General features: G+C 42.2%; 1 protein-coding gene across 11 annotated transcripts in view; it reads left to right on the top strand.

The window, feature by feature from the left end:
- The window catches only part of LOC121092283 (core histone macro-H2A.1), a 47,287-nt gene extending 32,553 nt beyond the window's left edge, over positions 1-14,734 (top strand). For 3 of the 11 annotated variants that reach the window (XM_040603009.1, XM_040603008.1, XM_040603012.1), the window contains 4 exons: positions 676-775; positions 6,250-6,339; positions 9,285-9,459; positions 14,008-14,734. In XM_040603009.1, coding sequence (XP_040458943.1) covers positions 676-775; positions 6,250-6,339; positions 9,285-9,459; positions 14,008-14,173 — 531 coding nt within the window. In that variant the 3' untranslated portion in view covers positions 14,174-14,734. Of the gene's footprint in view, positions 1-675; positions 776-2,269; positions 2,361-5,675; positions 5,778-6,249; positions 6,340-9,284; positions 9,460-14,007 lie in introns of those variants that run through there. The other 8 variants (XM_040603011.1, XM_040603010.1, XR_005829241.1 and 5 more) reach the window with 7 other exon arrangements.
- The last annotated feature ends 6,717 nt before the right edge of the window (positions 14,735-21,451 follow it).

The following is a 21,451-nucleotide window of genomic DNA, read 5'->3' as shown; positions in this document are numbered from 1 at the left end:
GTTAAAATCTCCATTTTCATAAATTACAAAAGGAAGTAAAGCGAATAAAATAAAAACTAGAAGTTATGAGCATGTAATGGTGCCTGTTTACAGTACGTCACCAGCCATTCGCAAAGGCTGTGGAACTGTGCAAATGAAAACCGAAGTGCCTGCACTGCAGAATGTGGTGGCCACTAATAAGGAAAGAAAAAGAGCCGTGTCCCCTTGTTAGGATGGAGGAATCGCTGGAGGCAAGTGTGTGCTTTCTCAAAGATGTGCTTGTGTTTGCTGCCTTAAAGAAGGAGAAGCAGCATCTTTTATCCAGTTTGTGCTGAATGGTAAAGGCACATTCCTGTAATTGATGCTTAAGAAATGGTTAGGGTGTCCTTCATCTGTACTTTGAGGAGAAACAAATACCCTCTTATAATGCCAAAATAAGACTCCCAAATAGTGGTCAGCATAAAGCCAAAATAGAGCTTGTTAGTAGGTACAGTCACGTCCTCCCAGTATGAACAATGTTTGAGTCTTGTGTTTGAATTTTTTGGATAATAACCCTCCTTTATGACCTGCCTTTTATTTTGCATATTTGTTTGCAGTGATGCTATCTCCATCTGTGTTGCAAAGCTCACTTTTCTGCAGCTTCTCTGTGATTTCCCAGCTGTCCTGTTATTTCCCACCTCATGCTTTTCTTTTCAGCTGAACCTTATTCACAGTGAAATCAGTAATTTAGCCGGCTTCGAGGTGGAGGCCATTATCAATCCTACCAATGCTGACATTGACCTTAAAGATGACCTAGGTAAATGGGGCATGGGTTGACACAACTAACGGTCACATGGAAATTATGGAACCCAGAATTTACTCTCTAGGGCTTCTTACATTTAATAAGAGCAGAAATTCAAATCTTGCAGGTTCTGTTTTGTTGAAGAACTACATTCAAAATACTTTCTCACCAAATCTGAATACTTGCAGCTATTGCCGGTCTTCAAGCTGATTTCAGTTAAAACAAGAATCTTAAATTCTTTTCCATAATGATCATATGTGACTGTTAGCTATTTTGGGGGGGTTCTTATTTGGATACTTTGAGGACTAAAATACGTCTTTGTCAGGTTGTTTTCAAAATAAGCAGTTTCTCCATTCTAACTGCAATCTCGAGACTTTTTTCTGATACTCAGAGTAGGCATAAAATTTTTAAAGAGGAATGATTAAATGATTAACTGTCCCCAAATCTTGCCTACCTTGATTTCATGTGTAATTCAGTCAAATAATTTGTTTCCATTATGCTTCAATTGCTCCCTGTCACTTTCACATTCAGCTGAAAACGAATATTATACCAACAGCGTACTTGTAGATGTTATCATAGATGGTGTATTGCTTTTACAAGCTTCTGTCTTGTCCAGATTGAAGAAAAATTTAAAAAATACTTCTTCAACAGAAATCTGTTCTTCAGCAAAAGAAAAAGTGAACATTCATGCATTATGGACAGCATTCCCTTCTTATTTGATTACACCTGCTGCTGTCTTTTTTTTTTTTTTTAAACTTCCTTAATGGAATGTAACCCATAATTCTTCTAGTACTGCATTTCCTATGGGAATCTACACAAGTAATCTAACAAGAAAAAGATTTAAGGCAGCTAATTTTTAAATCGGCCTTTCTCAGAAATATGTATGTTTTTACAAGTGTCTCAGCCACTCCAACACATAAGTAGAAAATGTATCTTACCTTTAAAATGTAAGAACAATCATTTATATTTTTTAGAGCAAATTGAGTACAACCCTGTCTGCACATACATGGTTTCCTCCACATGAAGGAGACTGTCATTTTTAGAAACCAAATGAATAGCTATGTATTTGAAGATTAGTGCCTGTCAGCTTATAGATGCTGACAAAATGGAGAAACTAGTTATTTTGTTTGGCTTGATGATCCTGAATTCTTTTTTTTTAAACAGATTCCATATTTTAGTGTCATGCTCTGTGGGGAACTGGTTGTTCTAGGTTTCTGCAAAGTGAAATGGGGTAATAGCTGATTTTAAAACATTGGAAATGATCTCATGTGATTGCTCTGACTTGTCATTTTAACATTTATTTGATCATGTCATACTCAATATTCCTCCTCCTGTTCCCTACACCCCTTTCTCTACACACACCTGCACACACAACTCAGCATACTCCTTTGGCGCAAGGTTTGGAGATGTAAAGGTAGGAAAATATGGACGTTGGTACATGTGTAAATGTAGAGCCTGTGCTGGGTCTCTGTCCAACGTGGTTGATATACATCTGTTTACCTGTTGTAGTTGCAAGTTGTACAGGCTGACATTGCCACGATCGACAGTGATGCTGTCGTTCACCCGACAAACTCTGACATCTACACCGGTGGTGAAGTAGGTAATGGAAAGTTCAGTGCTGCGGAGTTTGTATGTGTGTGCATGGTCAATCAGCAGCCACAAGCTTGTTGTAGCTATGCAGATTTGCATTCATTTCTCACTTCCAGCAGTCCTGCCTGATAATAAAATAAAGGAATAATTGCAAACTCAGTAGGCGCTTTTGATTTTTATCACCAAATCAGACTTTCAGAAGTAACAGTAGAACACACCGCCAAAATTTGAAGTGCAGGAACAGTACGTTCAATGCAGGCACGTGACCAAGGAAAATGAATTCCAGCATTATTTGCCTGACACGTTAAATGCCTGTTTTGAATACGGCTTGAGACTTGATCTTTAGATTTCTAACCAGTTCCCAGTACACCCTCTCCATGCTGAGTTTCAGATGTTCACATCTGACGTGCTGGATCTAGCCCATCTGTATATTCTGAACACTTAAGATTGGTTAGTTTTTTCATGTTTTACATTACGGGCTGATTACCTTCACAGCCCTGCTCAACAGTCCTCACACCCACAAGCACACAGCTAGTGACACCACATACATTTTCCAGGCGGTCAGTCATCTAAGCTACAGCGATGAGAGAAGGCATGATATAAAACATGACAGACATCTTAATTCAGTATCTTAAGCGTCCCCAGAGTAACTCTTATCTCAGTAATACCCCCCCCCACCCCACCTTGTGTACAGTATTTGGAAGGATTTTGTAAAAAATAAAAGGACTGAACAGCCTTTGTAATTTGAGAAGGCAAATGAGAATTTGGGCTGAATCCAGAAGCTGCTGGTAAGGGTGGTGACCCACCACGCTTTAAAAAAAAGTCGCCTGCTCCCAGCCTCTGTTCTGCATCTCTTAACCTCACCATCGCTATGCGAGTGGTCTCCTTCCACGCCTGAGGCCCTGTTTCACTACTGGCCTGGAGGGACACGGTCCTGCTGCAGAGCTGGCGTGTCCTAAGCCACCTGCTTTTACGGAAGGGGCCACTTTCTGAGTAACATGCAGACAGACGTAGCTCTGTGTAGCCTGTTTGGGCAGCAACAGCTGTGAATTGGCTGGCTAAATATTATGCAGAGACATTAAAATAAGAGCGTCATAAATACCCTGTATCTAAAGAACATGCTTCTAAAGTCTGTCAGACCGATTTAGCTAATGTGCTTGTCTCCCACCCTTTGACAAAGAAAAGCTTTGCTACCCTACAAAGAAAATTCTCTCTCGAAGCTGTACTGCTTGATCCTTAGTGTAGGTTCCTGTTGCCTCTGACTGCTGTAAGAAAGAATAGAAGTGCACAAATGCTTAGCTTCCAATGATTAACTTTTACCCATCTAAATTTTTTTTTTTTTTTTAATTTTTGTTGGTTTTTTCCCTAACAATTTAAATGTATTGGGGGCTTATCCTGAGAATTTTAGAGCCTAAATTTCTGCTAACGCTGTTTTCAACACTGATACCAATGCCTGCTTGGAAAGCATGAGATAATGATCTTATTCTCATGGGAGTGACACATATTTATGCCTGTGAGCAAATAAGCTACTAACCTTGAAGCTGTGAAGCAGGACTTCCATCAAGAAACTTGCTAATGTAGTGGAAAATGGTTAAATACAGTATGTCCTTTCCCAGATGAAGCTAATTTACAACATAGTTCTAAAATATAGTTTCAATATGAACCCTCTCTATTAATCAGAAGAAGAACATAATTGAGGAGTAAATGGAGAAAACCTCACTGATTCACAGCAAATACTACTTTTCTCTTCTTTGTACCAGATCTGCAAGAAGAGAGCTCAGTGAAATAAACTGACAGGGTTGTTCATTGCTTTTAATTATAAATTAATTCCCAGTAGAAGGGGAAAAAGCTGATCCTTCTGGACTGAATTAAACCAAACTAGGCTAAATTCCATTAAATGTACCACAGCTTTGCAATGGCAAAGAAATGACCTACTTAATAGATCTTTTCTGTTCCTAGGTTCTGCACAGGCTTAATTATGTTTCCCCTTGAAACAAGACAAATTAAGGGTTATGAATATCATGGGGTTTAGGACTGTTCCGAGTTCATGGACTCAAAGGGAGTATAACTGGAATATATACAAATATAAACAGGAATGATATGGAAATACAGGCAGGAATAGAAATAGGATGGAAGACTGTTTGTTTCCCTCCCCATCCCTTCCGTCAGAGGGTTTTGTAAGACCCTGGTGTCAGCCACGTCTGCTGGGCTGGTTTAGCAAAGGGCGCTGTGTCTCGTGCCCTCTGGCATGCGGCTGCCTTTGAAGGGCAGCGTTTCCAAGCGCCTCCGCTCTGGCGTGCATCTCCTTTCCTAGCACGCTCCTAAGACACCTCGCTGCGGCCAATAAAGCCGTTACTGTCTTTTCTGTAAGATGGTGCCTTCCGCTCAGTTGCGCAGCGGTAGGTAACTGAGTTTCAGAAAATTCTTAGTGAGGGGTTTGTCTGAATGAACTTACACCGAAGTATTTATATAAAAAAGCTTAAATGAGCACAAAGAGCAAATTACGCTCTGACCTGTCTGACCTTGTGGATCCAGCTTTTGGCAAACACCCATTGTGAGTTGGTTATGAAAAAAGCAAAAGAAAAGGCATACGTTTTTTAATTGTCCTCAGCTTTTGTACCCCAAAAGCAATAAACTCCCAATAGCAAAATAGAGGCAGGGTCACCGAGTCAGTTTTGGAATGAGCAAACAAAGGCATTGTTTTCAACTTTCAATCTTCATTTTGAAAGAAATTTAGCAACGGTCTCAAAAGGAAAGTATCTTGCAGTCCTCATACAGCTATAACCCTATTCAGTAAACTGAATCTTGGAGGAGGGGCTCTGCTTCCGTGAGCATACAGTATGTGCACTTCCATCAGAAAATGCATTTTTTTCTTTCTTCATCAGTGAAAGTAAGGGGTTTCACCAAATAACTGTCTAGATCTTTAGAAATCCTAGTTCTGAATTTTTGAAAATCAGTTTTCAAAGTAATATCTCAAATCAGAGCCTTTATGATATCACTGCTTTTTACTTATCTACCTTTATAATTAATATGCACAGTGCAAAATTATGTGGGGTGCTTATGTAGTTAGGAAAATGCTTTCTTGGGCTGTTTCTTTTTTTATTAATAATATTTAAAACTAGAGCTGCAAAATAAGATCTAAACCATTTAGTGATGGACTGCCTTTGTAAACAGCATACCTTTTGGTTGCCCTGAAACACTGCACAGCTCTTCTCCTCCCAGAATGACTTTGTCCAGCTCCTTAGCTGTAGTTAGAGAAGTTCATTGGAGGAATATGTTCCTTAGAGATTCTCCTTATTTCTGAGGCTCTTCCTCTTGGTTAAAGGTGGCTCAACAAGCTGGGCAGTTACCAAGTAAAGCAGCCCGCTGCACTCACGAGACTGTTTCATTCCTGGTGCCACCTGTTGGGGTCAGGGACCAAGATCAGGTGAGTTTCAAATTCTTATTGTGGCAAATGGCTCTTTAAAACAATTTGTAAGAGAGGGGAAATGAACCTTAGGGGAAGGAATTATGAACCTTCAACCACTCTTGAGCTAGCACATTCTTCTGGAACATTGCACACTAACAGATGCTCATGATAAGGAAGGAGGCAGGGATGTCATGTCAGATGTTTTGACATTAAAATCGGAGTCTGAGAATGTTAGCAAGGGATACCTATGTGAGGTTTTTGGGTTGTTAGGATTGTCTTTTTTTGTTGGTTTTTTTTTTTTTCTGTTGTTGTTGTTGTTTTTTATGACTAGCTAATTCTGAAGTCCCAAAAGGTTTAGATCTTACTTTGCAGTCCCCAAAAAACGTTTGGGCAGAAAACTCAAAAGCGATGTAATAAAAAATAATGATGAGTCACATGTCTGCCATGAAAACCTGGGATCAGGGGAGTAAAATAACAATTCTCTGTTCAGGGAGCACTTTGGAAAAGAAAGGCGGCAAGGAGTTTGTGGAAGCTGTCATTGAGCTTCGCAAAAAGAACGGGCCGTTGGACGTAGCTGGAGGTGAGGTCGTGCGCTTCGGAAACCTGCAAACAATGCTGCGGGCACTGGCTTCGCTGTCTGTGGCAGCTGTCGTTGCAGTCAGACAGCCGAGCTCCTGCTAGTGCAACATTCTAGATAGGTTCGTGCTGCCTGCAGACAGCTTTTATGGGTTACATGGTATTTGTATTCTCCAAAGTTAAAATACATGTGCTGCATCTTAAGTGACCTTTACCAAAGCATCTGGGAAATGGTGTAGTGATGTAATATTCCAAGTAAAAGTGGGCTATTCACAGGTACGTGCGTACACAACAAATGTTGATTATTAAGGGCACAGTTCAGAAAAGCAATTAATGAGATGCTTATTTTTCAGAACAGTTGAGTCCAACTCTGTTAAACATCTGCTTTGCTGAAATGCCGCTGACTTTCACTGAACTTAAGTACGTGCTTAAAGTTCAGCGTCTGCTTGGGTACTTTGTTTAATCAGTGCCAAAATCATCACTATAAAAGCTTACGACTTTTTGATGCCTAGTTATCAAAATTTATGTAATATCTGAGAAAAATCTACTATATGAGTAATAAAGTTTGGTAATGGCGATATATAATTTTACACCATCTGTGAATTTGCTGATACATGTTGTTCATATAGAAGGCTGATTCTGCCATCTGTGTTTATGCTATAAAAATAAATACAGTGTGCGCAGTTTTGTAAACGAATTCTAACTAAAGCTGAAGGGGATATGTAAGATTTCAGCTCTGACAGGAAAAATTACAATTGTTTACTTCTGGTGCTTAATACTTTTTTTTCTCCCCTTGCTTTTTAAAAATTTTAATAAGTTTTTCTTGGAGTTCTTGTTCTGCAAAAATGTGTAGAATCGATTACCTTTTTTTTTTCCCGCCCACTTACTTCTTTAGAGTATTCCTTATCATCCCTGACCAAACTGCTCACAAATAGGTTGCAAGTCGGAGAGAAAAGATTTTTATTTTTTTTTCTGAGCTATCAGTGCATCCCTCAGATCTGAGGGCTGCTTGGCAGTTTCACACCGTGCAGAGTTCTGCACTACTCTGGGGAGAAACTGGCTGGTAGAGACTTGTTGGAGGGCTCTAGAGAAGGATCGATACACATCGTTTCAGGGTGTACGGATAGCCAGTTTTCAGATTTCTCAGTTATACGGGTATCCCTTTAACCTACCCATAACCAGGATCCTTACCTGGCATGTAATCATGACTAGCACAGAACGTGTCCATGGGCGTCTCATTCTTTTTTTACAGCTCCCCCTTTCAGAGCTTTTGCATTTGAAGTAAGGGACAACTGCTCTTGGTAATTAACAGTTGTCCTCAATCTAATGAGTTAATTAATGACTACCCTAGAAAACACTCCCTGAGATATATTAAAAGTTGGTGATGCATATCAATACAGTATTTTATTCTTTCAGGATGAAGATATTATCCACATTTCACATCTGACTAGAGATATGTCAGCTGCTTTTAATAGATTTTTCTTGGATTTATGATGTATTCTGAGTCTGCCAACATTTTAGTTGCACATTATGACAAATTAACATTGCCTAACAGAGGCTATTCAACATGCTGAGAAACTGCAGACCCCTAAGAACAGGAACACTTGCACTGCCGTTGTCCTTCAGCATGTACCCTTCTGATCAACTTCTGCTCAGAGTGCTGTGTGACAAAGTCTGTTTTCTCTTTCCTGCAGCAGCTACAGGGTAGTATCCATATGTGATGATTGTGCTCCAAGAGTTATTTCTACGATACTTAAATAACAATGCCTCATAAACATTCCAGAATGGAGCAGAGGATTTCTGGCCTCTAAGCACCTTTAACAAACCTGATCATTTTTCTTTTTAATTATTGCTATTTTTATTACTATTTTAGAAGACATAAGCTGCCATTTTATACCTACACTTTTGTGGCCATGTCAGATTATATCCCAAAGTGTGCGTGGCAGGGGGCTGACTCTCTGAAGTATGCTCTTGTGAGATTTTGACTAGGTGTTTTTCTTCCTTCGGCTTGTGATTAGTGTGTTTTTCTTCCCTCATTTTTTTACTAACAAACCTTTTAGTCCCCACATGTCCATGGTATATGGTGGTGATAGTATATAATTAGCATGGTAGAAATTCTGCTTTTTTTCTTACAAGGCCTTGTCTGTTGGTATAGGAATGTGAATCAAATATTATAAATCTATAAATGCATCCTCTTCAACTGTCTGTCAAGAATGTGATGAAAGAGATAAACTAAACCCAGCATTGTTAAAGTGGTCTTGAGTGACCCATACACAAAAAACCCCGAATAAGACCAGGCCCAAAGTCTTGAAATCACGCAAAATGTCGTCTTTACAGTTACTCAGAAACAAAGCTGGAAATAAGGCAAAAATCTTAATTCACCTCTTTCCCAGCCTTCCTTACCAGTTTGCAGAGCACTAACCAGCTCTGAACTAATCTGGTTTGGGCCACAGCGTGATCAGAAGCTAGGGAAACAAACTGTATTTAGCAGCGGTAACTAAAGGTCAAACAAGTCTTAACCCAATGTGACTGTCCAGCATCCTGATATTTACTGTAGCTCTGCAATAAACTGAACCAAAGCAAGATCATCCCCTGAACGGGTTTATGTTCTAACAGATTACTGCCTTTTTCCTTACACGTTACACAGGTTCACACAATCCCCAATAAAAATGTGTTTCCTTTGATGTCAGCCATGAATTCTTGCTTTCTCTAAAATAAGCTCGATTATAGCTACGATTTATAAATTACCACAGCAAAGTGCAGCTGGAAATGGAAAATACAAAGTCTCTGTAATCATGTTGTTATATTTTAAGGCTTCAGATTTGTAATCTAAAACATTCACAGGGGCTAAAGGAATGTCTGTCAATTGTTTGCTGTTTTAATCATGTATGCACTCTTTTAATCCTAAGGAGAGGAAAGCAATTAAGTTTCACTTTCGGTTCTCACTAGCTGTTGTCAGTGCTGGCCATGGATTGCCTGCAAAATATGTGATCCACTGTAACAGCCCGGGTTGGGGATCAGACAAGTGCGAGGAGCTGCTGGAAAAGACGGTGAAGAACTGCTTGGCTCTGGCTGATGAAAAGAAGCTGAAATCAATCGCGTTTCCTTCAATTGGCAGTGGCAGGTAAGGCTGTTACACAAACCTAGTGCCAAATAGGTCGAGTGTTCTAAGGGCCATCTCACATGTTCCAAGTCCTTTCTCATGTACAAAAGCCATTGCTGCAATGCTGACTTTATTCTTCTTCCTTTAAATCAGTTCCCGAAGTGAAATCATTCTTCTAGGTTGGTTCGTCCAGGCTGCGCATGGAGCCTGCAGTATTCTCCTGAATACTAGTTCAGCTTTGGCAGGTCTTGTAGTGATCCCTGCAGAGTCTTAAAGCATGCAAATAGGTTAAAGAGCGTAAAACAGACTTTTTAAGAGGCTATTAAAAGACTTATTTCAGGCTATCGATTTGTTCATATAAATTGGGGATGTGGAGGAGAACATGAAGAAAAAGGGTCTATTTTACCTAGGTTTATAATTAAACTTAGTGTGACAACTGTCTTAAGGTGTCCAGAAGACGTGGGTTAGTGTTTGTTTAAGCAGCAAACGTGGAGTGCCTTGTTTCTTAGGATTTGCAGAGTCACTTCAGAATCCCTAAGCTGAATTCCATGCAGTTTATATCATGGGACTCTTTTATAAAAAAAATGCCTTAAAAGCTTTTCCAAGGTCCTTGAAAGCCAAGCTAAAGTTAAGGTCCTCTGGCTTTGTACAGGATGCCTTTGAAAGCTGGATCACATCCTTAAGAGTGTGAACACGGACTGCACTTCCAGTGTGAGGCTCTTGGGTTTGGGCTGGGGAGGAAGGTTTGGAACACTTGGCCCTTAATGATGGCTCAGTATGAAGACCAAGGGCCAAATCTAGGCTGAAATTACACGGTTGTGTATTTAACCCTGAGCAACTGCCCCGTTTGAATTTGCCATGAAAGGAGTTGGCTGAGGTACAGCGGGAATATTCTTCCCGTTGTGCTGCATTGCAACACATGATTAATTCCTGCATATTCTGTGGGTTAGGGCAGAAAGTAGCATTTGAGCTTGTGGCTGAACAACAATAAAGAAATAGAAGTTTCAGTAGGATAATAAATTTAAGCAACTTGCATCAGACAAAGTTCCAAATAAGTCTAATTTGCACGAATGTGATTTTAAGGATATAACATGAGCAGACGTTGTGGAACAGTAGAGAAACACAGCGGAGGGTTCATACTAACCCACTGAATTGGCTGTCAGCTTCACAGGCTGGTCAGTACGAAGAGCCGCTCTCAGTTGCTCTTAGGAGAAACCGTATTCCTCCATGGACTGTGGGGTGACTATGGAGATGGCTATGTAAAAGCGAGGCTATGTAAATCATCTTCCTCAGAGCTCTTTTTTTCTGGATAGCTCCCAGCGAAGAACCATTCTCAACCTTTGTCGCGAAGTAGTTGGTTGGTACTGGAAGATGATGAAACCCTGCATAATCATTAGATTGGCATTCCGTTATGGAATCTGGTTACTGGCAGGCAAGATCTGGTTACTGACAGGCAAGAGCTGTGGCTGAGTTCTCAGCTTGGCACATGCACGTCATTCTCCCTCGAGCCAGTTGAAGTGGGGCTTTTAAAAGATGGAGAGGAATCAAAAGGCCTTGAGAAATAGATGCGGATTTGTATATTCCCTTTTTTCTCTTAATTAGAGATATCCAGGCACAAATTAATTTTGGAGAGAAGAGATTGTATTCTGATAATACTCTTTACTTGTTTTTAGGAAGTCAGAAGCATTTAAGAAAGAATAAAAGTAAAGCTTTTAAAGACAGCAAATGCCAAAGACACCACATGTATGCAGCTGTTCTAGTACAGACATCTGTCAAGCAGACATCACTCAGTAAACCCACATAAACAGTTTCATTCTCTTTTATAGTTGAGGAATGGGATTACGTGAGGGCAGTTCAAATAAATCACGGGGGGAAATAAAATAGCATGCTTGTAGCATTCAGCGGGCCAGATGCTCAGCTACAGCCAGCTTGTGGGAAGCACAAGTTGGGTGCTGTACAGAGGTAGCCTGGAGTTCAGTCTGGTAGGGCCCGCAGGAGAACAGGGAAAGGAGAGGTCGGGCCTGAACATAAAGTCATCCTCAGAGTAGGGATTTCACTCAGAGGCTCTGACTTTGATCTGGTTTGACACTGGCTTGGCTAAAGTCTCAAACTGCCTGTTCACAAGAACTTAACCAGACCAGTAGGCCGACGCAAGAGGCTTCTGTTTCTTGCAGCCCACACATGGCCATTGGGTCAGCACCTTTCTTCTGATTTTTCTGCTCCGTCTCTTTCCTTTCTTTTGGGAGAGTGGTCCTAAACAATGTACTTTAATCGGCTTCCCTGTGTGCACGCCTCCCTTTGACCAGGCTGCTCTTCTTCCCTTTGTCCTGCTGTGACCACCCTGCTGCAGCTCTACTGAAGTGGCAGTTGTATGCCCTCGGAGTCCCCTGGCAGCAATCCAGAAGTGGCGTACACACTGAATTTTGATTCTGGCCCGCATGACAATTTCTGCTCAGGAGCAACATTCCTTAAAGATCTGTCCAGTGTCTGCCAGGATGCAGCATTCATAAGTAACGAGCAAGCGATCGGATGTGGAGGCATGCTGAGTCCGTGGCTTTTTCTCTGTGCAAACTGACAGTAGGCAGTAGCTCCTGTGTCTAAACTATGCTCTCAGTTGATTATCTTGTCACGCCGCTGATTCTCCCTGACCAGCTCATTTGGCTCTGGGAGAGTACAAGGTTTTCTCACAATGCTCTTTCCTTCTTTTCTTTTTTCTTTTCTTCTTTTCTTTTTCCTTTCCTTTTCTTCTTTAGTACCAGAAAAAATTGGGCATTTTCAGAAAAGAAAGAAACAGCATGAGCTATTTCATGTCATCATTTTTGAAATATCACAAGCATTATCTTCAGGCAGCATGTATAATATCACATTACAGGCAGCACTACCACAGAATTGCTCTCGGAGTGTGTTTTATGGTAAGGTAATGTGCAGTAAGCAGACCATGACACAGGCAGTTGCCTTTCTCATTTTGTGTCTTGCAGCATGTAATGAAAGGGAGAGTACAACAGCATTTTATCATCAAGGTTTGGCCCTTCAGTGAGCAAACGCTAAGCGATGTTGTACCTGTTAGTGCCAGAGGTGAATTTAGCCAAGTTGCTTGGAATTGCTGAGGAAACTCTGAGAAGCTCAGCCATCTGTGTAATCTGTAAATTGGTACTAGTATTAATAGTACACACTTTATAATGGAGTATTGACCGTTGTTTATCTGTAGGTGCATGTCAAGGAACCAAGTGCTCTTTCAAATTCTGTTTGGGTCCTACTCATAACCTTCTGACCTACTCAGTCACCTTCAGACTGACCGCTGCTTTGCTGCAATGTGTTTTACCGCGGCTCGTGGAGCGCTCAGGCTTTGGCTGGGGTGAAGCTGCAGCCTGGGTGGTAGCAGCACCTCAGCAGTAACGCAGCAGCAAAGCTTATGCCACATTCAAAGTAGTTACCAGCTCTAATTTCAGGCGTTTGCCATGACCTAGAAAACTCACAGTTGAGCTCATGGCTTTGTTCAGACCATTCTACTTGTGCTTGACCTGTTTTGAGATTAGATGAAACTTTCAGACAAGAGCTGCTAGATAAAAATGTGAAAAAGCTTGTAAGAAGGGTTCCCAGATTCAGCACTGAGCTTTGAAATTCAGTCCTGCACAGTTCTGGCATCTGAGAAAAGCAGCAAGGTTGCTTTGTTGTTTGAAAGCAGATGTCTTTCAAGATATTTTTCTTAGGACTGTACTTATATTGAATCAGCCTGTAATTAAAAAGCTTGTGAGGAGCGTCAGAAGTGCTGCTGAGGTTGGCTTAGGAAAGCCACCAAGTCCCTTAAAGCTGTCCTCAGATCTGACACAGCTACTTTGGCTTCCCAAGCCCGGTAAATTTAGACTGAGCCCATCTGGACAAGGCTCACTGTGACCCAGGAGAGCAGGCGTGCTCACCTTCACTCACCCTGCTTCACTTTTCCTGCCTCGTTTGACATGGTAAGGGTGTTGCCAGTGTTCTTTCTCACTGCCAGACTGCTAGAACTCATTCTGTCTTCCTTTTCAGTCTGCAGCAAAGCTCTGCAAGTACCTTTTAAAATTGTATGCTATGTTATTAACCATCAATAGTGATAAAACCATTTTGTACTTCACGTCTTTCCATTCTTCATTTTCGATCTCAAGTTCTCTGTCCTTTTTTACCTTTCTGTAATGGTTAGTTTGCTTTCAGGATGAGTTTGACTCTACAACTCTAATGTGTGTGCTGCTTTCCTGAACGCTTCGTGCTGTTGGTTTACTTGTCTGTTAAATGAGAATAATTGACGCACCAGATATTGCGATGCTCAACCCGATAATGTGTGTGGACTCTGTATTCATATTTTGGGAATGCTTTTCTTCTGTTTGAACATTGTAAGCCTTGCCTTGACAAACAAATCTGTAGCTTCTAATTCAGGCTTTGTGGCCTGAATTTACTTCTAATTCAGTAAACACTGGCTTTGTGGCTTTGTTTACCGTGCTGTGGTAGGGAAGCAGCAGAGCGTTCCTGCAAGGTTGCACCAGAAGTCCGTTCAGCAAGTCTTGATTTTCTCTCCGTTTTTGTCTCTCCTTCCAGAAACGGCTTCCCAAAACAAACAGCTGCTCAGCTGATCCTGAAAGCCATCTCCAGCTATTTTGTGTCAACGATGTCCTCTTCAATCAAGACGGTGTACTTTGTGCTCTTTGACAGCGAGAGTATAGGGATATACGTGCAGGAAATGGCCAAACTAGATGCCAACTAAGCCTAGAAAGCTACAGTACCAGCCCCCTCTTCTACCCCTTGTCCTCCCCAAATCCTTAACTCATTGTGAAGCAGAGCATCCCTTATTTTAAATTTTGCTCATCGAGGGGAATAAAGGTGGGGGTTTTGTTGGTTTTTTTGTTTTGTTTTTGTTTTGTTTTTACTTTCTAAAATGTTTTATGTTGGCACTGATAGTTGGCATTACTGCTGTTAATGCACTGTATACCAGGCATCGTCTGAACTTAGTGTAAACTAGGAGATTTTATAGTTTTATTTTAATGAAGTATCGATTGAAGCAGAAAGCTATTAGGAGTATGTAGTCTTTTACTTGTGAAAGAAACAGGCCAACCCTATTTTGTAACTGTGTTGTGGTGCTTTATCAATACATTGAGTGGCGTTCCTTTCATTTTTTAAAAGAACAGATCCTATAAACCTAATTTGTGTTTGTTTATTGTCTTAATGATAAATCTGGAAGAAAAAAAATACAGAAACCCTGTTGTCCTTAATTATATTTACAATTTTGAAACTGTGTGAATTGATTTAGTAAAATGTTTGAACTGTTGCTGTTGGTGTACTTGAATTAATTTTTCCCTTAAGCCTTCTTTCTCTAAATTCTGTAAAGTTAGCTATGAGAGGGATGATGAAACACCAGATCTGAAGCAGCAGCCTGGAGATACTGGGCCTCTTACCTGTGCTGGGTGGATGCGCCGTGCCCAGTGGCACTCACAGCCAGCTGTTTCCAGTGGGCATGCAGGCTTCCCAGTTGATGCTTCAGATCCTTCTGTTCAGAATCTGGCTGAATTGGCAGTTTAGTTTGGGAGGCTGAAGCCTTTTAGATCAATCAAGGCCTAGGATTTTTTTAAGTAGTTCCAGTCATTTAATATTGGCCTGTTTGAAGCCATTTTGTACTTTTTCCAAATATTTATGAGACCAGTTTGTATTGGTTGCTGTATCATTCACACAGCTGAAATCCATACCAACATAAACCTTTACAGAAGCCACTTGCTTTTGTACTTTGAAAGAGAAGAGGTTACACTTTCAAAAGCTATTGCATATGAACGCTCGCTGTGAAGAGGAAGCTCTTCCTTTGAAGTCTTTAGCCTTCTTTCTGGATAGTAGGCATACGTTTCCCATCTCTGTTGAAAACTTCATTTGTTGATGAAAGAGCGATTCACATCCACTCCAGACTGAGCCAGAGCAATGACTGGACCAAATCTGACTTCAGTAAGCTCAGGAATACCAGGTATTCAAATGTATAGCTTAAGCTCCTGCAAGAATTTGTGCAGAAGTCCAACTACTTGCAGCTTTCAAGCGCACTGCTGTAGAGGAACAACAGCAGCAACAACAGAACTGAAAGTTTAAATTAACAGTGTTATTCTGAACACATACCCAAAGTTAAAAGGAGCAAAGACTAAATTAATTTTATGCCTCAATGGGCACAAAATATATTTAAGGTGTTTGGCCAATCTACAGGGTCAAACTTAAAATTTTTAAATGGCCAAAATCCATTCTTCAAAGGCAGCAGCTGAAGTACTTGCCTCGAACCTTACGAAGAAGCCTGGACCTGCAGTTCCCACAGCTGTCGCTAGGTGTCACTGAAAGGATTGGAAAATGGAGCACGGGGCGGTGATCAGGCACCTGAGGAAACGCTCGGTGCGAGAAGGGCTCTATTTTTTTCACCACAGAAGGAACATGCACATTAAAACGAGTGTACGGAGTACAGCTGCTTGGTCGCTTTGCACTGTAGAATTTACTATACTGTATATAAAGTCCAGCTGTAAAAGTCTCAAAATTTTAATGTCCTCTACGAAAAAAATGATTGTCCACAAATATTTTCAAAATAGTCAAAAATACAGCCTCCGATGGCATTTAATAAATCTGTCTTTTACAATGTTGCACCGTGCTGGGAGGGCCAACTTTTGTCTTTCAACTAGAAAACCCCAAAGCAAACTGTATTGTAATTCAAATCACATGGACTTGCTGCTTCTGGCCTCACATCTCATCTGCTTATTCAGCTGCTGGCTCCATAAATAGCACTGCTGATTTCATTGGGGTCGCCCGTGATGTGCCGTTGCTTTGTTCAGATGCGGGTCCTTTTGCAAAAAAAGGGCTGAACAGCTCCCACCTGATGAGAATCTGAGCTCCCAGCACCGTGTCCCAGTGTCACCAAAAACGGTTCTCAAGGATTTTTTACATTGCTTTGAACAAGGAAGATGCTCCCCTTGGTGGGCATGGCGACAGCCCCAGAGCCTTCAGGTCTTTCTTCTCATTCCCAGTCGTAGCTATGGACCATTTTTGCTCCTGGGTAAAACATGCAGCGTTGAAGCTGGTCTCCTAGTGGGCATCATGTTTTCTCCTTCTGTACAAATACCAGAGCATCCTCTTCTTCCTTACTTATTCAAAAGCCCGTGAACCCTCGGTGGTTCAGGGAATACCGTCTTCTGTTGCTTTGACCCAGCCTGTTCTGCAAGTGACCTCGAACCGCTGTGCAGCTGGTCCCGGCCACGCTGGCAGCAGGGTGAGCCTGCCCGAGGAGCCCCGAGCTGGTCCTGCCTTGGCCCCACTGCACGGGCAGCTCTCGCCCGCATTCCCTGCAGCCTGAAGGGCGCTGCTCTGAGGTCCTGGAAGCCAGCAGGCTCTTGGCAAGAAAGCCAGAGATCCCAGAACAAGCTTGAACTCGGCCGCACGGGGCAGCCCGAGTAGATCGTGGCATATATTCAAGAACCTAAAAAGTAACAGATCGGGTTACTTGCATAACAACAACAACAAGAGAAGAAATTCCTTCGAACTGCTGCAACTGAAAACAATAGTTAAAATAGACATTCCCCTCTTTAACTGTTTCAGTACTTCCAAAGGTTAAAAGCATTTTGTGGCCAATAACATTTTCGATTCACTGTTTCAAATCCTGCTCTGCACTACTTTTCTGCTTCCAGTCGACTGACTTTTTCCACAGTAGAAAATTCATTGTAATCACCGTCCTTGGGGTGCACCAAGTTGTGTAACTTTAGAAGTTCCCTCTGGTTTTACAGCCTACCATCCTCTGAAGCCTTCCTCATTCTGAGTTGTCAGCCTGCATGATTTGTTGAGCCCGTATAACGATCCTACCCCGTTCACGGTCAGGTTGCCAGGCTGGGTTATAGCTGCAATTAGCTGTTGACAGCAGCGTTGCCGTGCCCCAGAGAGGAAGGAAGCAACAATGCAAGTTTGGGGGTTGTTCTCCCCAACCCCCACCCCGAAGAGGAAGAAGAGTTCATAACCATGCTGTAGCTCACCTGCCTTTTTGAATCCTTTTTTCCCTGAAGTCCATTCTTTTAAAAATCCTGGAAAATGGGAACAATAAGCAACATTGGTGTAACCTTTACTTTTCTAAACCAATTTGGGAAGGGCTAAGAGCCATGCGGGTGTGTTTCTGATGGTTAGTGCGCTGATGGACAGGTTAGACTTTCAGTCTCACGTTACATTCCACTGAAATCAACCCTCCGTACTTCACAATTCATTTAAGATTCAGTAACAAATCCTGCTGCATTTCCTTCAGCTCCTTTCCAGATGTCAACTTTTTGGAATTAGTGTTTTGGCAAATTCAGAGGTACACCACCCTGCAGCAGAGACCAGGGTGTCAGTAAGGGTAAGGTGGCCGAGCAAGGACCAGCCCTGACAGGAGGAAGGGAAATACAGTGGAGACTCTCCCCTGCTCTGATCCCAGGGGGTCTGGGGACCCCACTGCACCCCACTGTCAGGTAAGTGGGCAGGATTGCACTGCAGTCCTCGTGCCTGGCTCCAAGGTGTTAGGCTTTCCACTGTACAATTTATCATCAGCATTTAAACTTCTGGGATAATTAAGAAAAAATAATTGTTCTGATTGTTTAATAAATTATGGACTTAGTTTTTTTTAAATGTAATGTCACTGATGTGACTGCCTGTGTAGTAAACGTGGTCCCTCCCCAGCAGCATACCTCATTGCCTTACAGACGGTGCTGGTTGCTAGCAGGTACCTAGTCCAAACTATTGCTTCCACCTAAAGAATCCAAGAGTCTCCTCCACATCCCTGCCATGAAGCTGGTGCCCATCCTTACACCTCACTTAGAACCATGGGGAGGAACTCATCCCCTGGGTGAGGCAAGCCCTGCTGGCAAGGTTGCCCTGGAAGAGGTCCCATTTTCTGGCCATGAGGACATGCCGATATTTTACAGCACTTTACAAAGGGAGGTCTGACATCTGGTGAGCGGGGTGGGTTTCCTCATAATGCTCTGTTTAGGGAGTTATTTGCAGATTATGTTGGATTTCCATTTGCTACATGTACATTTTCAAAGAAATGCCTGCAGCTAGCATGTTTAAGCGGCATTATAACCTCAAATGTCAGCTACAAGACACACAGAACGTTACTTTCCAAGCCCACATTCAGTTGCTCCTGCACCACCTTCCCCCAAGTATTGATCATCCCTCCCACAAACTAATTAGCACTCCGATCATCTATTGAACGACCTCTCTCCTCTGCTACAAACTGAGAGGGCATTGCTTGGGCTGCCTCTAAACTGTCCCAACTGCAGAAATACAACATGCAGGAGGGTAAGGAATGCACTGATGGGACAGCGTCAGAACATCTGTTCTCCAGAGATTTGTCATGAGCAAATGCTTCCATGTACAAGATTTCATCATAATTATAAAATGTCATTCAAGGGCTCATTAGGAATAGCATCAACATAATTATAAGCATAATGTGAAAATAGAAAAAGATAGGTGTTAATAGCCAGATAGGAAGGCTTGTAATCTTTCAGCCTCCAAACCTGGTAAGGAAGAGGCAGTGAAATGGCTGGGTCTGTACAAGCGCAAGAAAGACTGGAATCAGACTCACGAGATGTGAGCAAAGCACTTCTAGAAATGCCTCTTTCGGTAAAAAGGGGAATCGTGAACCTTTTCTATTTGTCTCCAAAAAACAGAGTACGTACATCCAGTAACCTGAGAGATTAGGAATTCAGAGAAATTATCCCAAAAAGGAAAATAACACAGATAAAACATAGGTACCATACGCAGGCTGAAATAGCGTTAGTCAAACAGGCAAAAGTTTGCAGAAAAATAAGGCTTCGATTTTCCAGCATTCATTAACACCAAGTGTTTGTGAGCCCCCTTCCCCTTGATCCTAGTTGAAATCGGGTTTTCTAGCCTGAAAAATAGCATTGACAGGAGCTGCAGGTGCCTGGGTACTTGAAGATCAGGTCTGTAGCCTGTGGTAACCAGTCACATACTCTGCTCTACGATGGTTTTACAGAGGACAGTGGTACCTAATGTAACAGCAGCTTGGAGGGAGCAGCATAATTGCTAGGCCTGAAGAATGCAGGTAAGTAGAAGGATTGTATTTATATCCCTGGCATGAAACCCAATGGGAACCGGGCTATTGCACACTGGCTAAAGTGCTTGAAAATTGCCACCGATTCCTTTTTGTGTCGAGTTCTTCAGAGATTTAGTTCATTCCTCCATAGAATCCTACTTAATGCCTCCACAACTCATGTTTAACCATTATCACTAGCAACCTGCTCATAAATGCTTCTTCCTTGTCAGGTTCCACGAACAGGAATCAAGGGGAGATGATACTGCGGTTTCCTAATACAAAGGAAGGAGCGACAACATTTCACAGCGCAGCCTACGAAATCCCAACTCTTCCACACTTTTTCACCAGCCTGGTTAACGGAAGAAATTTGATATTTTTGTACCTTGAAATGACTAGCCTTCTTAGGCTTAGGAGAATAAATTAAAGTTGAGCCAAAGTATGCCTCAGCTGCAGCGATGGGCAGATTGATTTGCTTTCCATCTGGGAGATTAAATTCCACTGCCAAAAAAATGGCACCAGCATAATTAGCTGTCAGTCAAGTTGCAAAGAGACAGACTATGTGGGATAATTGAAAGCCCTGCAGCTTCTCATTACATACTACAGTAGCCCTATTTGCAAATTTCCACCTTGAGGATGTTCTCCCAACATAGTCAGGATTGTACTTATTCCTCCTGGCACATTCTTCTGAAGTGAAATAGGAGTATTGTGCAGGGATGGATTAATTCTAAGTAACTTTCGCTTAACTTAAGTTGGTTATAATATATTTGTCAACAGCCCCTGACAGCTCCACTAGGCTTTAATTGCAAGCAAATCCAAACAGCTAGAAGGAAACGGTAGGTCTTCAATTCTGGTTATGCCCAGGAGACACCTTTACAGGCATGAAAACCACCTCCCTCCTTTTTTCTTTCTTTTCTCTCCATGCACGGTCCCTCCCTTGTGAGTTCTCTTATTCAACAAATTGTAATTCATAATGAAACTATCAGTATGCGATATTACAAAGATGTATGTTTCATAAAATAATCGACTTTTTCCGCCTCCCCCATTTCACGAGCCTTGAGCATGCTTCAGTGATGGCTGAGCGTACAGGAAAGTTTAGGAGAAACTCAGGAGTCACCCCGGCGATCGGCCCAAGCCTTGCTGAAGGCTACGGGGTCATCTTGGCAATGGGCCAAGAGGCAGAAATGTCTCTAGGAGCGAAATACATCACAGCTTTCATCCTAAATCCATAGGGAATATGTCAAACAGATTTTTTTCTTCTGAGCATGATGGGAAGCAGCACTGCTGCAACCTTCTTTAGGGTGAGATGTACTTTCTGGTCACTCTGACCCAGTAGGGTCCTTACCAATAAACCAGAAAGAATTGGGTCCATCGCTCCCACCAGTTCCCCAGTTTCGAAGCAAGAGGCAATTCTGCCAGCTGTGGCTGGACACCTCGGGCCTTCGCTCGAGGGGAGGCGGCAGCTGTGCCACCTGCCTCACAGCTGGGCGGTATCTGGTCACATCTGCACTGGTGTGCTTCATCCTGGTGTCCCCGAGGTGGGAGGGGACAGGGCAGGTTTTCTGGGCTTCCTCTGCTTTTGGCAGCTCCCAAGTTCTCCAAACCAGAAAAGTTAACTGCTTCCCACAGAAGAGGGAGCCAGTGTCACACCTCCCACATGGCTCCAAAACCTCTGAGCTAATAAAGCCCAGCCTAATACTCTAGTAACTCTTCTTAAACCAGAGCTTTCATTATAAAGTGTAATTTATGTTCACCTTTAAGAGCACCACAAACCTGAGCCCTCTTACAGGCACAGATTTACCTCTTGCCTCCCTGCAGCACTTCCTCAAAGCTGGGAGTGTTTCCAGACCTGACAGGACTCACTGGTGTGAACTGGGAGCCAAACTGGGAACAGAACAGGTGGTTCATAAAACGACCAAAGCTGAAGTAACTAGCTTGCTGCTATGATGTGGTAGG

The sequence above is a fragment of the Falco naumanni genome, chromosome 8 (assembly GCF_017639655.2).
Source record: "Falco naumanni isolate bFalNau1 chromosome 8, bFalNau1.pat, whole genome shotgun sequence".
Classification (NCBI taxonomy): domain Eukaryota; kingdom Metazoa; phylum Chordata; class Aves; order Falconiformes; family Falconidae; genus Falco; species Falco naumanni.
Note: the sequence above shows the minus strand (reverse complement) of the source record. Positions and strands in the feature narration are given on the sequence as shown.